The sequence below is a fragment of the Xiphophorus maculatus genome, chromosome 1 (genome assembly GCF_002775205.1).
Source record: "Xiphophorus maculatus strain JP 163 A chromosome 1, X_maculatus-5.0-male, whole genome shotgun sequence".
NCBI classification, from domain to species: domain Eukaryota; kingdom Metazoa; phylum Chordata; class Actinopteri; order Cyprinodontiformes; family Poeciliidae; genus Xiphophorus; species Xiphophorus maculatus.
Genome location: NC_036443.1, coordinates 1,606,486 through 1,620,835, shown reverse-complemented (window position 1 = coordinate 1,620,835; position 14,350 = coordinate 1,606,486). Strand labels below are relative to the sequence as shown.

At 37.7% G+C, this 14,350-nt stretch overlaps 1 protein-coding gene across 1 annotated transcript in view; it reads left to right on the top strand.

Moving 5' to 3' along the window:
• Positions 1–13,665, top strand: part of vstm2l (V-set and transmembrane domain containing 2 like) — a 54,027-nt gene extending 40,362 nt beyond the window's left edge. The window contains exons 2-4 of the mRNA XM_023339273.1: positions 7,014–7,183; positions 8,140–8,184; positions 10,255–13,665. Coding sequence (XP_023195041.1) covers positions 7,014–7,183; positions 8,140–8,184; positions 10,255–10,692 — 653 coding nt within the window. The 3' untranslated portion in view covers positions 10,693–13,665. The remainder of the gene's footprint in view (positions 1–7,013; positions 7,184–8,139; positions 8,185–10,254) is intronic.
• Positions 13,666–14,350: the final 685 nt, after the last annotated feature.

Below are 14,350 nucleotides of genomic sequence, written 5' to 3'. Positions count from 1 at the left end.
GTCTTGACATCCTTACACTGAATTGGTTCTGTCTTCTCAGGTTGATGCACAGCCTCCAGTGTTTTAGAGGTGGATTCTTTTTCGGTCGCCAGTGAAATGTTTTTTTGAGAAATCTTTTGGGCCTAGCTCATACACCCAATTTCCAAATGATATAATTTCCTTCTGTTTGTTGTCATTCTCCCATTTTACTGGTGTTTTCTTGACATTCTTATGCGTAAATGGCTGTTTCTTCCCTGTCACGGTTTCCCGAGGTTTAGAAGTGGATTCTTTTTCGGTCACCAGTGAAGCATCTCACTTGTCAGTATTATCGTTAGAAATCAAATTGGTTGGTGTGGGGTGTATGTTGCTCCTGCCGTGAGGCTGGACACCACACAGAAACCAATCAAACCCGTTATACTTTGGATTTTTTATCAGCTCGTGTGTGGTCTCTCAGGTTTTGAAAATCGGCCAACAATTCTAAGATTGTACCGTGTGAACCACATTTAATATCACAAAATTTCAAATACCTCTAAATCTTGAATTCTCAAATAAACTGAAAAGGAGATGTCATGAATGTAGAAGAGGAGCACAGAGAAGGAGGAAATTTCAATCATTCCTTTCATTATTCTGAATGGGTAGAATGAGATTTTTAGCAAACAAATTGAATGAACTTCAAGTGCTAACATTAGCCCTTAAAAGAAGGGATTTTAGAAAACAGTACCAGAATATTAGAATTACAGAGTTATAAGAACTCATGGCAAAATGCTGTTAGTCATGATCACATTTGAACATGCCTATTGGACAGGTGTCTCTCATTCAGCAAATACAACAGAGATTCATTTTTAATGGTCGGTCACTTTGACCTATTGTCATAATTATCAGAGTCGGCTCCAAATGTCCTGATTAGGGATACTGCAGAGCAAACTTGTAGATAACTAAACACATCCTGTTTATCTTTATCTAGAAATATGGAAACATGCTAAGCCTATAAACTGAGAGCAAAAGCAAACAATCTGCAACAATTATTTAACTACCGTAGTTAGAATTAATGTGTTTGGGAAACTCAAGAGGAAATTGGCAAGAAAGCCAAATTTGTGTGTGTGCATGTGCAGGGGTGAACATGTGTGTGGTTGCATCAGTGTCGTTCACCTTGGTTTCAGGTGCAGTTTGTAAGAACATCAAAGCCAGTGGAAAATCTAACACTACAGGCAATTAAATAGGATTGTTTTGTGAATAATTTAAAGCTCCTATTTAAAGCATAGCACGGCGCACTGCTTAGTTCCTCTTGTTTTCCATTGTTAGGAATATTTGTTACACTTTTGTAGCAAAACCAGTTAATAATTGGCCTTCAAAAAATAACTCCATGGATATGTTGAGTTGTCTTATCTTTTTATGATTCTCTAAATAAATTCAGCAGAACGCATGTACTTATTCTCATCAGCTGTCATATAATCATATTATATGTTGGCAGGGATTTAGTGTATAAATCCACTGACCTTGTAGTGGGAGACCAGAGTCTGATAGGAGTCTGAAGGATCCGTTCTGATTGAAGTGGAAAAGCCATGAAAACCCTGAAAACATAAAATTTATACAAACTCTTCTGATTCTGTATTATTACTCATTCCATACTATTCATTTTACCATGTAAAAAAACATTGACAGAATATGATACGTTCTGCACCTGGCCACCGACCTCCACTCCATGTACTAATTTCAATGCTTCTGGAAAAAAAATAAATACCCACAGCTGAAGTCCAGGTATCTGTTTTAATTTAGCAAACTTCAGCTGAACACATTTTGTATGTTTTGATTGTATGAACTAACATGCATTTGATCACTCCTAGCACTACTCTGTTTTTGTTGTTGTTGTTGTTGTTAAAAATAGCTAGAAATATTTTAGCATATTCTACTTGGTTTCCCATTGCCAAGTAGTTTATCTCCAGTTCTTTATCATAATAGACTCATCAGACCATCTTTGCTGTGAGTTTAAGTCGGTGGTTTCAGGTTCTCTTTCGATAGAAACTCTTCGCCTGATTCAGTTTTCGGCCATAAAAATAGACCAACAGCTAGATGATTACTCTCCTCTCTTTCAGGTATGATTGATTTATTTTCTTTAGCCTGTTGTGTCCCTTTTACTCTAAAAACTAGAATGATAATGCCTGTAACTTGGTGTCGGTTCATTGCTGGACTGAAATCTGTCGGATTATTGTGCTACAGTAACAAAAACTTGATGTCTATCGTCTTCAATTGTGCTTATTGGATCTTCTGTTTCAAACAGTTTGCTGCCATTTTGTTTGAAGTAACTAAGTAATTAGTTACTTTGTCTAATTACTAAAGTCTTTTTCCTCCATTTCAAGGAAAAAGACTAATTTCCTGACTAATTGAAACCAACTTTATTTCTACTGTGTTCTATAAAATCCACAAAACCTTCAGGTTGGTCCAGCAATAGAAAATTATTTCAGTGTTTTCATTATCCCTGCAGTTGTATAAACTTCCCAGTTAGACCTTTTTAAGCTGCATAGAAAACTTCCTCTCTCCTTTTTTTGAGACGATAGTATTCTTTAAAGTTAGATCTCTTTCTACTCTGTGTGTGTAGATAATTAGGGATGGGGAGTAAAATGAAAGTTCAAGTATGCTGAAGTAAGACTATGCCACTTATCATGGCTGTAATTACCATATTGAGTTTATAATAGAAATAAGGAATCAGGTTGCCCCTTCAGCTATCTGCTGGCTCACACATTGTCCTCCGCCTCCTCTCCTCCACACACACACACCCCCACACACACACCTACACACCCCCACACACACCCCCCACACACGCCCGCACACACAGAGCCTAATTTAATCCTTTTTTTATTGTTAGTATCTCACGTAACACACGAAGCCTTGCTCTCTTTAATACATGGTCATTACTTCAGTTTTTTCTCTTCTTCTGTCCTCTCTGAGGTTGTAACTGAGTCGAACACCTATCTGGCTTTAGAGCCTTCCACTGGTTACTTTGGGATGGTGATAATGCTTCAGAGCGACCAATGACTGCAGCCGTTTCATAGCTTCAGCTTAGACTCTGTGACTGTTAGATAAGGGTGTTAATAGGAGACACTGAGGGCAGATAGAGCAGAGTGAAAAAGAAACGCAGGGATTTGCAGAGAAGCCATGGATAATTAAATTAAACAGATTAATAACGTCTTGTACTGTACACTCCTCAAACAGAGCTCATCTATTCTACTGTTAGAATAAATGTGAGGAACAGTACAGAGTGCAAAACTGAGTTTTTCTTTCAACAAATGGCCAATTTTGGTCTCTGTGTACTTCAGCCAACGATTAATTGATCACAAAATTAGTTGATGATTATTTCAATAATTGATTAATCATGATTCATTTCAGCATCCCAGGTCTTACAGCTGTAAGTGATACAGCTGTAAGTGTATCGCTGTACAAAATCGATTGTACATCAATCGATTTTTCATCATTTTTAATTGTAAAAACGTTTTAACAGCATAGCTTTTTTTCTTCCAGTTCACAATTATACACAACTTTTTGTTCATTTATCCCCAAATACCAATAAAACACATTGAATTTTGATACTATGATGTGAGAAAAGTCCAAGTGGTTTTCACACTTTGGCAAAACAAAGTAAGTCATGATAGATAGACTCATGATGACCAACAAAATGTTACCTGTTGATTGTGTTGCGTTCCTTGCAGTTCTGTGGAGAAAAATAATATCATTGTTTGGTAGCATTTCAGAGGTTCTGCGTCTCACCCAGCAGTTTCTATGTCTCAGCTTTGAATATTATCCACCAAAGGGGCTAGAGGCATTGTTTCTGGCTCTGTAATGTCAAATCAATAGCTGGTGTGTTTCAGGTGTCACAAATGAAAAATACAAGCAGATTTGATCAATGTACAGGGGGGGATGACTGTAGGCTTGTACTGTTCTTGTAATACAAGACAGATCCATAATGCAGGTTCACAGGGTGACATTAGTCCATGAATCAAGAGGAAAATCAGCACTCTGTTGGCACAGGATTGACGCATTACAATGACTGAGAATCAAAGGGTCAAAGGTTAAGAAACCGTCAAAACTGCCAAGAATGTCCCGTTGGAGTTGTTTAATAATTAAAAACACAGCTGGTGTGTCGCTCTTCTCTCCAAACGGATCAGGATACGACAGGATAGAAACATGATGTCATAAAGAGGATAACCATCTGATAAGAATGAAACATTTTGACAGCTAACTGGGCGATAAACGAGACAAAGCTTTCCATCAAGTACAGGTTGAGTTTAATGTGTTCAGTGTAAATGTTAGGCGGGGATGTGTGTGCCTGAATAGAAAGGTATTTTATTCGGTCATAAATAAAATATTTATGACCAAATAAGTATTTTATTTGGTCATAAATAAAAAAAACATTTTTTTTTTATGGACGCTTCCATTTTTAAAGCTTCCATTTAAAAAGCTTCAAAAACTGAATAAGTGTAATAAGTCTTATTCAGTTTTATTAGATTGAATAAGACCCTGCTATCAGGGTCTTATTCAAAACCCTGGTACCAGTGCAGGGTTTTGAATAAGACTGACTATAAAATGCACTGGATGAGATCAGATTTTGCACTGATTACAGTTTTCTGGCTGATCACCAATATTTAAAAACTGATTCTGTTTTTAATGCAGATACCATTTTTTTTTGTCTAAAATGTTGCTAAGTATAGCAACAAAGTTGCTAAGCTGGTAACAGTGGTTTGATTATTATTGCTCACACAAGTAAAAGGGGTCAGTGGCTGATTTTCAGACCTTCGCAGTGGATTTGATTGGTAGGTAAGATTTGTTTCTCATCTGTCGGTTGATTTCAGGTCAGCCAAAATTAAGGAAATCAAATCTGATTTATCGACTATTCAGTGCACCCCATTAGATATACTGTATATAATATACTTTCTTATCATAAAAATATCAGATTACAGTCTCTACTTGGTACATATCTCAACATGATGAATAAATGATCTGAGGATGGTAACCATGCCTGTTACCATCTAACAAGCTTGGTTACCACTGGAGACAGGTAAACTAACGCCTCCAATGACCTTCACAGATTTATTTTTAGTTCAACTATTAGATCGGATCCATCACTATATATAAGCTATTATCGTTGCGGATGTTCAATCCAGTTCATCTATAAATGCACATTAAAGAACATATAAACTGGACCAAAGTACTGAGATGCAGGTTGAGTCAATCAATAAATAAAATTGATTTGAAAAAATAAAAGCTATTAAAAATTCATCAAAGAAAGTGAAATTCCAATTCAATAAAAAAATTCTAACTAATTCATTTATCAACACAAATAAAATCAAATACCAATGAAGTTATATGGGTAGTCATTACTGATTTTTGTTTTTCTCTTTTTTGACAGCAGACACACTTCCACCAAACTAACATGATCTCTTCTTTTATTTATCATAGATTACAACATTTTTATTGCTTTGACATCATCTCAAGAGTTTAATAGACACTTTAGTGGATCTTTGACATTTTACGCATTTTAAAGGGAGAAACGGACAGCACCCAGAATGGCTCCTTGAGGAACTCCACATGTGCAGTTGAAGAATGTCAATTACCTGAAATTAAAATCCTTTTTCTGTCTGCTGTGACCCAAAAGAACTTTTTTCCATGGTTTCTTAAAAATGTGAAAGGAAATGTTTTGATCTGGTCTCAGTTGTAAAAGTTTATTCCTGACTCAGCAGTTTAAAAGAAGCCCGTTGGAAACTTTTACAGCTCTGGAGTATTCTGAAATCACAGAGAGAAAATGTTACATGTACTTTGTAGTTGGCCTTTGCGTTTTAAAAGCTGGCGCTCGCTTTTGTTCTTTTACTTTTAAGATGGTAAGACAGCGGGTAACCTTTTGCTTTAAAACTTGCTTAATGAGAATCCCTACAGCTCAGGGACAATTAGCAATCTGCTGGTTGCATTCCTGCCAATCAGACGTGAAGTGTGGCCCAGATCCTCTGAGTGATTTGACATTTGATGCAGGACTCGGCGCCCTTTCTTCACTGCTCAGGGTGAGGAACCGCTAGAGTCTGAAAGAGTGGCCTGGAAACCTTCATTCGAGTCATTCACCGTTTATTTCTAAAATTTTTGTGACATTTCATCTAAAATCAGGATATCTCACATAGAAACCTTCTTTGTGATCATATTTCGTTTTACATACTAAACTCATTTAGTTGTAAAATAAATGCAAATATCTTTAAAGCTTCTTTATAGTTCGCTTGGCTGCACTCCAGTTTCCACTTTGCAAAAGAAAAGTCCAAGTATCAATTATAACAGTGATGTTGGTGAATGAAGGACACATTCATTTAGTTAACGATGAGTCATTAGTCTCAGGAGTTTGGTGCTGTTTTAACCGCTTCACACTCTCCAAGTATCAGGTTTTATTATTTCTAGTAATTCTTTTATTTAATAATCATACATGCATCAGTGAAACATATAAGCGTCTCATTCGTATAAGGTCTGGTTTATCATGGTTAGTGTGTTTTTCATTGTGTTCTGTACAGTTGGAAATCATGAAAAATCATTTCAAAGAGCTTTACATCATAAAAATGTAATATAGTCACTAATTATGAAATAACTAATAAACATTTCATTTTCTCAAATGCCATCATCAAAATCGTGAACACACATCAGATATATTGATCAATATATTCCATATATATATATGTTCCAGTTATTATGAACTAACTCAGCTGTTGTGCAGTTTTTGGGAGTTTGTTCCAGATTTGTGGTGCACAGAAGCTGGAGATCTGATTGGTCTGAAGGTTGATATGGCAACAAGAAATCTGCTTGTTCACATACCGCTGGTTGTTCAGGTTGTTCTTTTATATGAGAAGTTGGTTTTATTATAGAGTTCAATTTAGATAAAATCAATAACAAAGATATGCATTTATATTTTATTTACCTCTCCCTAACCTTGACCCACTAAGATTCTCCTTCCTCTCTGGACTGAATCCATTCATAATGACACCATCCATGTCTGCTCTCTGTGTTCCCAGCCATGTTTACTGAGGTACCCCATGACATGACTGCCCAGAGAGGCCAGGATGTGGAGATGGCCTGTTCCTTCAGAGGAGCAGGAACGCCGTCCTACTCACTGGAGATCCAGTGGTGGTACATCAGGAACCACGTAGAGTGGACGGACCAGCAGCCCTGGACGACTAATGAGGTACAAGAACTCTGACTGATCTGTGCACTTCACTGCAAAAACACAACACCAAGTAATTTTGGTCTAGTTTCTAGTTCAAATAGCTAAGCATGCTTAAAATAAGACAAATCTAATTCATAAATAATTTTTCAGCAAGATATAGGAATTTGTTTAATTCCTTAATATTGAAAAAGCATGAAGTAAATACACATCAAGCTGATTATCCACTGGCTCATTATTTGACTGATAACATGGTAAAAATGTCATAGTGTGAATGGCAGCAGCTAAAAGTCTCAATTTTCACCACATTATGGTGGTGATTTATTATTATGACACATTATGTTTCACTCTTTAAGTTTTAAATGTATTATAGTAAAGTACCAGTCAAAACCTTATTCCACAGTGAGCTTTGTTTTTTGGGGTTTTTTTGGTACCTTTCAGTCACAGAGTCAAACGTTTATGGATTGCTTATCTGAAAAGTGTGCCGTAAATATAGAAATAATTTCTATAAAAAAAACTTCACAAAGTCACAGATTTTTGTTGGGCATTACCTTTGTCCTGTTGGATTGCTTAACTCCAGGTTTAATGCAAACACTCAAAACAAAAGAAAGTGTGTGTTACATTTTAAAAGCCCGCTGAGTTTCAAACCAGGACAATAAAACTAATCTTTAATAAATATAATCACAGGAAATTGAATAAACAGCTCAGCACAGCAGCTTCACAAACATAAGCGCAGCATATTCTGCAGGCTCAGGCACACAATCTGTTGACTAAAGATTATTTCAGCTCAGGGTAATGTTATGATGAAGGGCTTCTCAGTGGAGTCTCCATATGTTTGGAAAAATGATAGATTTATGAAATTAATCACATAATTGTCCAACTAAACAGGAGGTTCACTCCTTCAGTTGCTAATATTGACATCAAATCAGTTAAAATTTAAACCTGTTGATTCTCTGACATTCTTCTGTTTTTCCAAGGTGTCTCCTGAGGAGGAAACGCTGAAGGATGCTACAAAGATCAGTGTGAGTCAGAGCGCTTCCTGGTGTCATGGTGTCATGGTGTCTGTCTTTGTGTTACACAGAGTGTGTTATCACAGTTTTTCAGTTCCATGTGGCTCACAATGCGGCCGATGCTCCAGATCACACACTGACATTCAATCCTGATGTGTGTGTGGAATCACCGTATCACCAGAGTTTCGGCATCGCTGCTGCTCAATGGCAGAGTCCTTCTGAGGCGTCCAGATTCTAAGAACCCTCCTTACCTTAACAGGCACAATGATGCATCCCAATGACAAACTGACAGGGAGACGCCACAAAGGACGAAAAAGTCAAGAGTGCCTCATTATGTCAAAAAAATGTTGAAAACCTGGAAATTACTTTAACAGATTGATTTAATATACAGCAAATTATATTTAGATAATATTAATTTACTTTATGATGACAAAACTCAAGTTAAAGATGCAAACATTTAACTGATTTCCAATAAATTGTCAATTGATGGTTTATTAGATTAACATTAATTTGAATCAATTAACTAATAACGTCCACTTAGCCCTTTTTTAGTTCTGTATTTTGGCTGCTGCTGGTCATCCTCAGTTGATACAGAAATGAAGATGGCGGGGTCATACCAGAACAGGAAAGAGAAGTGGTCCAAACAGAGTCTGGTTTGGGATGCAAGTGCTCCTTAAATTTCAATAAAAATAGGATATTTAAACTGAAACTGTTTCATATATTTTAATATCTTATTTATCTATTCAGCAACCAGAAATGTTTATGTAACATTATATTTTATAAGTATGTCCACATTTATTAATACAAGATAACAATTTTCAGGTTACTCAGTATTTAATATAGCCCACATAATATAAGGTTAGGATTTAATGCTTTTTCAAAATTCAGCATATAAAAAACTTAACCCGTGTATGTTATGGAACGACCGACGTCCCTTTTCATGTGAACGAAAACTCTGGTTCTTAAGAAAATGGCTACTTATCAATTAATCATTAGTTTTTCAATAAGATTGATTGACTTTAAATGAACTCTTTCATCAATAACCTGCATCCCCAAATTTTGATTGGATTTAAAATCAGAGCTTCAGAAGTAAAAAAAATATTCTGATATAATTTTCAGAAGAATTCACAACCATAAATATGAATCCTCTCTCCTTCCCCAGGCAGACAAGCTGCAGCGCGGCTGTAATGGAAGCACCAGCCTCTGTATGTGTGTGTGTGTGTGTGTGTGTGTGTGTGCGTGTGTGTGCGTGTGTGTGTGTGTGTGTGTGTGTGTGTGTGTGTTGTGTAGATGGAGTCGAACACTGCAGGCCACGTCGCTGTGAAAGCATTCGTTATGAGTTCTTGTTCAATGTATAAGACAGATCCGTATAAGTAAATACACAAACATGTTCACAAATACGCGGACTGTCGTGGAACACACACCCACCCACGCACGCCTACAGGCAGCGTAAGGAGAACAGAGGTATGTGATAAATGGGAGTCATATTTATGTCCTAATGATGTCCCACAGACTCATCCTCTCTGAGTGAGCAGCAGCTCCGCTCCGTTTCTCTGGGAGTGATGAACTCAGGAAAAAGACTCTGTGGAGTATTTTCACTATATGTGGAGGATTTCAGCCCCAAAGCTATCCTGAAACTTTTATGTTGAACCATCTTTGTTTTACCTTCCGATCTTACATAAATATATTCTATAAAGAATGAAGACAAAAGATGTGAAACATAGGCTAACATCCATGAGAAAGATCTGGTGAGTGATCACTATCCAACATAAATTATCAAAGGAAGGAAAGTTTCTGTTTCTGTTTGTGGGGTAAAGCTTTGGAGTGGTCTGAATGTCCAAATATGAAATGGTCAAATCACAACATGAAAACATGGTTGTTAATAGATATTAGACTAAAATGATTATTTTTATTATCAAATTATTACATGTAAAAAAAAAGTTTCTCTGTCTTCTCCCAGTGCTAATATTATGAAATAACAATGCTACTACTAATGAAGAGAAACTTAAAATAATGAAGTAATAATATTAGCAATAATAAATTGAACAGCATCATGATAAACTCTTCATCTGTCGTTGCCAGGTTGTGAAGGTCGTGGGCAGCAACATCTCCCACAAGCTCCGCCTCTCCCGGGTCAAAGCGTCTGACGAAGGCACCTATGAATGCCGCGTGATCGACTTCAGCGACGAGGCCGGCGCCCGCCGCCACCGTGTCAGAGCCTACCTGCAGGTGGTGCCAGAGAGCGCCGCTGCCGCCGGCCCCGAGCGCGACGCCAACTTCGAGGCTGGGGACGACACTAAGGCGGGGGCAGCGTTCGCTGACGCAGAGCTGCACGGCGTTGGCCATCATCAGAACCATGGGCCCCACCTGGAGCACGGCAAGCGGCCCCAGGCAGTCCCCCATCATGGCCACAGCCACGGCGGGGGCGGGCCGCAACACAACGCCGCTAGGGAGCTTAAGAGGAGCGGCGCGGACAATAACCACAGTGACTGCTCCAACGAGCCGAGCTGCACTCTGTAAAGCCAGAGGTCACAGAACCAGATGTTTGGTCACAGAAAGCAGCTTCCCTCTCACACAGAGCAGGCCTGAAGAAGCCCAGAATCCATAGAAACATCTAATATGGCTTGTAAAGAGCGCAAGGGGTGAACTGTGAGGGGGGAGTGGTTTTTATTTATATTGATGCTGTGCAGAAGTCTAGATGAACTGGTTCCTGTGTGTAAACTGCCTGTAAAGCAGAGGGGTGGGGGGAGTAGATATAGGCAGCTTTACTGTTTCTGATATCAGCATCCACAACTAGATAACCTACTAAAAAAAAGAAAAGACTTTAGTCTGTCTATTAACCAGTAAATAATATGTTGCTTGTACGCCAGATCCTGTAAATGACATGATCACACCTTCCACTGCCTTATTGTCGCTCCATTCGCCCAGACAAACAGGATGTGGAATATTTTCTCACTGGTTCAATTCCAAGTGCTTTTATTCACACAGTCCTCTAAAGTCCAACATAAAAAACCTACTGATTTCTTTCTGGTCTCGGCTTCAGCTCTTGAGTTATTTTACTGTGTTTGTGTTCATGGATGTTGATGATGTAGATGCTGCGCACACTCAATAGTAATGAACTAGTAATGAACTTTCTGTCTGATCCAGGACAGATCCTGAATAGTTCACAGAGAATGGGGAGATTTCAATAAATAATATTAATAATAAAACATTACACATGATATTTTACAGTTCAGAAAGTAGAAATTTTCCTCCCCACCTTCTCCTGCAGGGCCAAACAAATTAAACTGTTTCATGTTTTTTTTTAAAGTCAGGAGAGGATTACACCTTAGACACTAAATTAATCAATTTAAATATGCCTCTACTTGTTGACTGTAAATATAAAACCAGACTGTGATCTCACTTTAATGTATAACCCTGCAAAAGGTATCTCTTGAAATTATATTTGTCACATTGTAACCACAAATTTCAGTGCATTTTATTTTATTTGGTATTTTATATCAAACACAAAGTGCAAAACAAATGCTACATAAATAATGTAGCATTACATTATTTTTTGAGGGGGAAATCTGAAAAGTGTTCATTTTCAAAGGAAATGCACTATACAAAGACAAAATCTTATGAAGTATTTTTAATCTAGTTTATATTATTTCTTTCATCTTATCTGCAATTTCGCACTACTTTGCGTTGGTTTATCACATAAAATTCCTGTAAAACATGAAGTTTGTGGCTAAAACCAGAAACTGTTCTCCTTACTGGGAAACTGCAAGGCTTTTGCACTGCGGCACAGTTTTATGGGGCAAATAATTTCTCTCTCAGCTTGGTTCTCTCACCCAGTGCTCATTGATAATATTTTAAAAAGCCTAAATCCTCTACAAGCCACTGTGTACATAAAACTGTATATTACAAAAAACAAGTAAGTGCATGTTTAGTAATTTTCTTTAAAAAAATCTTTTTCAATCAACGTACACAAAGGCATTTTTGTCAACGTATGAGTTTTATTTATTTATTTATGTATTTTTTGTAAAGGACTCTGTCTGGTTTTATTCCTTTATTTATTGAAGTCTTGTCAGTTTGACATTTTTAAAAGCCATCCTTGTTGCGTTCCTGCTCTCCTAAAGTGCTGTACAGACAGAAGAATGAGTTTTTCTTCATAGCTGCTCAGAAAGGGGTTTTCCTCCCTGACAAATCTTAGTACTCTCACCGTTTCTGAAGCTTCTGGATGTGGAGCACTGGCAAGCACAGACCGCTGCAACTCTGGTGTAGTCTCAGAAAAACAATGCTTACTTGGAAATATTTCATTCTGATGGATCTACTAAAGCTGCAGTATGGACCTTTTATTAAAAAATGTTTTTGGTTTTTTTTACATATTTGTTGAAACTGTCACTATGTCATGACAGATAATTTGTGAAAAAGTTGAGTTTATCTTTTCCTACAGAAATACAGTGAGTATGGTAGATAAAAAGGTTTTTGTATTTCTCTGCCATTAGCATATTAGGCAGCGTGTACACAAGCATCATCAACAGCGCTAAGCCCCTCCTCCTGACTGATTGGAGCGATGCATTTCTGGAGACAATAATAGTAGCTCAGGGAAGAGGTGGATTACCTGTCTCACATTACACTGTCCAGGACATAGTAGCTGCATTTCCATTACAAATGTGAACAAAACTTTGTCAATATTTAACTAAAATCGAAGAAACACAATTCCAAAATTACATTGTTTCCATTAAATAAGAAGCGCAATTAAAATGACACGATAAGTCATTAAGGCCGTGGCGATGATGCCACGCGATAAGGCTGTGGCATCATCCTCCCACCACTTCCTGTTTTTTTCTTTGTCATTTCCACCTGTAGTAAAACCCGGTTGTTGATCATCTGACTCGTGTGAAGCGGAAAGCAAAGTGTTTCCACTGCAGATTTACAGAATACACTGATTTTGATCCAATCATGAAACCACCTCATGATAGCTCAAAATCTTATCAAAAAATGTGTTTGTTTCAATTAAGTGAATTTATTTTCATAATTCCAATTTGCACAATTCTATGGTCAATGAAAATATGTTTTTTTTAGCAAATATGTAAAAAAATATTTGTGTAAAAGTCACCTACTGCAGCTTTGAGGCGCAGGGTGTTAATGTGCTAGAAAACCCCTTGGGCAATGAAAAAGAGAAATGTACGAAAACACTAAAACTGTTTCTGCTTTTTAAAATCTTCTTTTTCTCTCCAAGGCCACAAGCAGTCTTACCTCTGCTGTATCGACTGAAAGCAACAGCAGCAGTTCTGCTCCTGAGGGCAGTTGCTCTGTTTGCAGACAGAACAACAGATTTAATGAACCACCGTTTGATTTTCAAACTTTAGTTTGATGTTTGATCAAAAAACAAAAAATGGATCTCTGATGAGGATGGGAGGTAACATGTACATTTCTTCTAGAATGTTTGGTCTCACGCTAAGTGTATGCCTTTATCAAATGAAATAAATTGTATATGAAACCAGAATAAATTGGCTCTGGTTATTTACGTGAAAAAGCGACTGACCCTCATGAACTGTAGCTAAGCGGTTCTAATCAAGACTTTTTTCCTCTCTCTTCTTTGTCACCTCTGGTTTTGCTTTCAGCTCTCTGCATGTGTCTGTCTGCACACTTTAAAGAGAAACGGCGTTAAGCTGTTGACTGTGTGTAATGGGGACTGCCAAACACATCCCTCCCTCTGCAGCTGATGACTAATGGTGCTATTGTCAGCAATGTCACCAGGATAAATAGCAACAGCACAGGAGGAGATAAAGAGGCGCCGTGCGGCGCTCGCTAGCATTAAAGCTGGGGCCAGCTAAATACAAAACATGTGACCATCTTGTCCCCAACACACATCAGATGCTGCATATGTACATTGATTACAGAGCAGGGAGGAAGGCAGCTTTCAGGGCTGAGGGGATGTGATAACAGAGGTGACTTCCTGTTTTTTTCATTTACGCATGACCCTTTGACCCCTGCTGGATTTCAGTGTCATGATGTTCGTGTTACACAACATTGTCCTGAACAGGACAGAGCTCAGCCTTTCTCTGTGTAGTCAGCTGAAGGAAAAAAGGCCTTTTGCCCAAAAACCAGCAGCTGGAAATAATTTCAGTATAGCACTGAAAACAGCCAACATCTTCAACAATCACCTTTATCTGCTGTAAAACAGTTT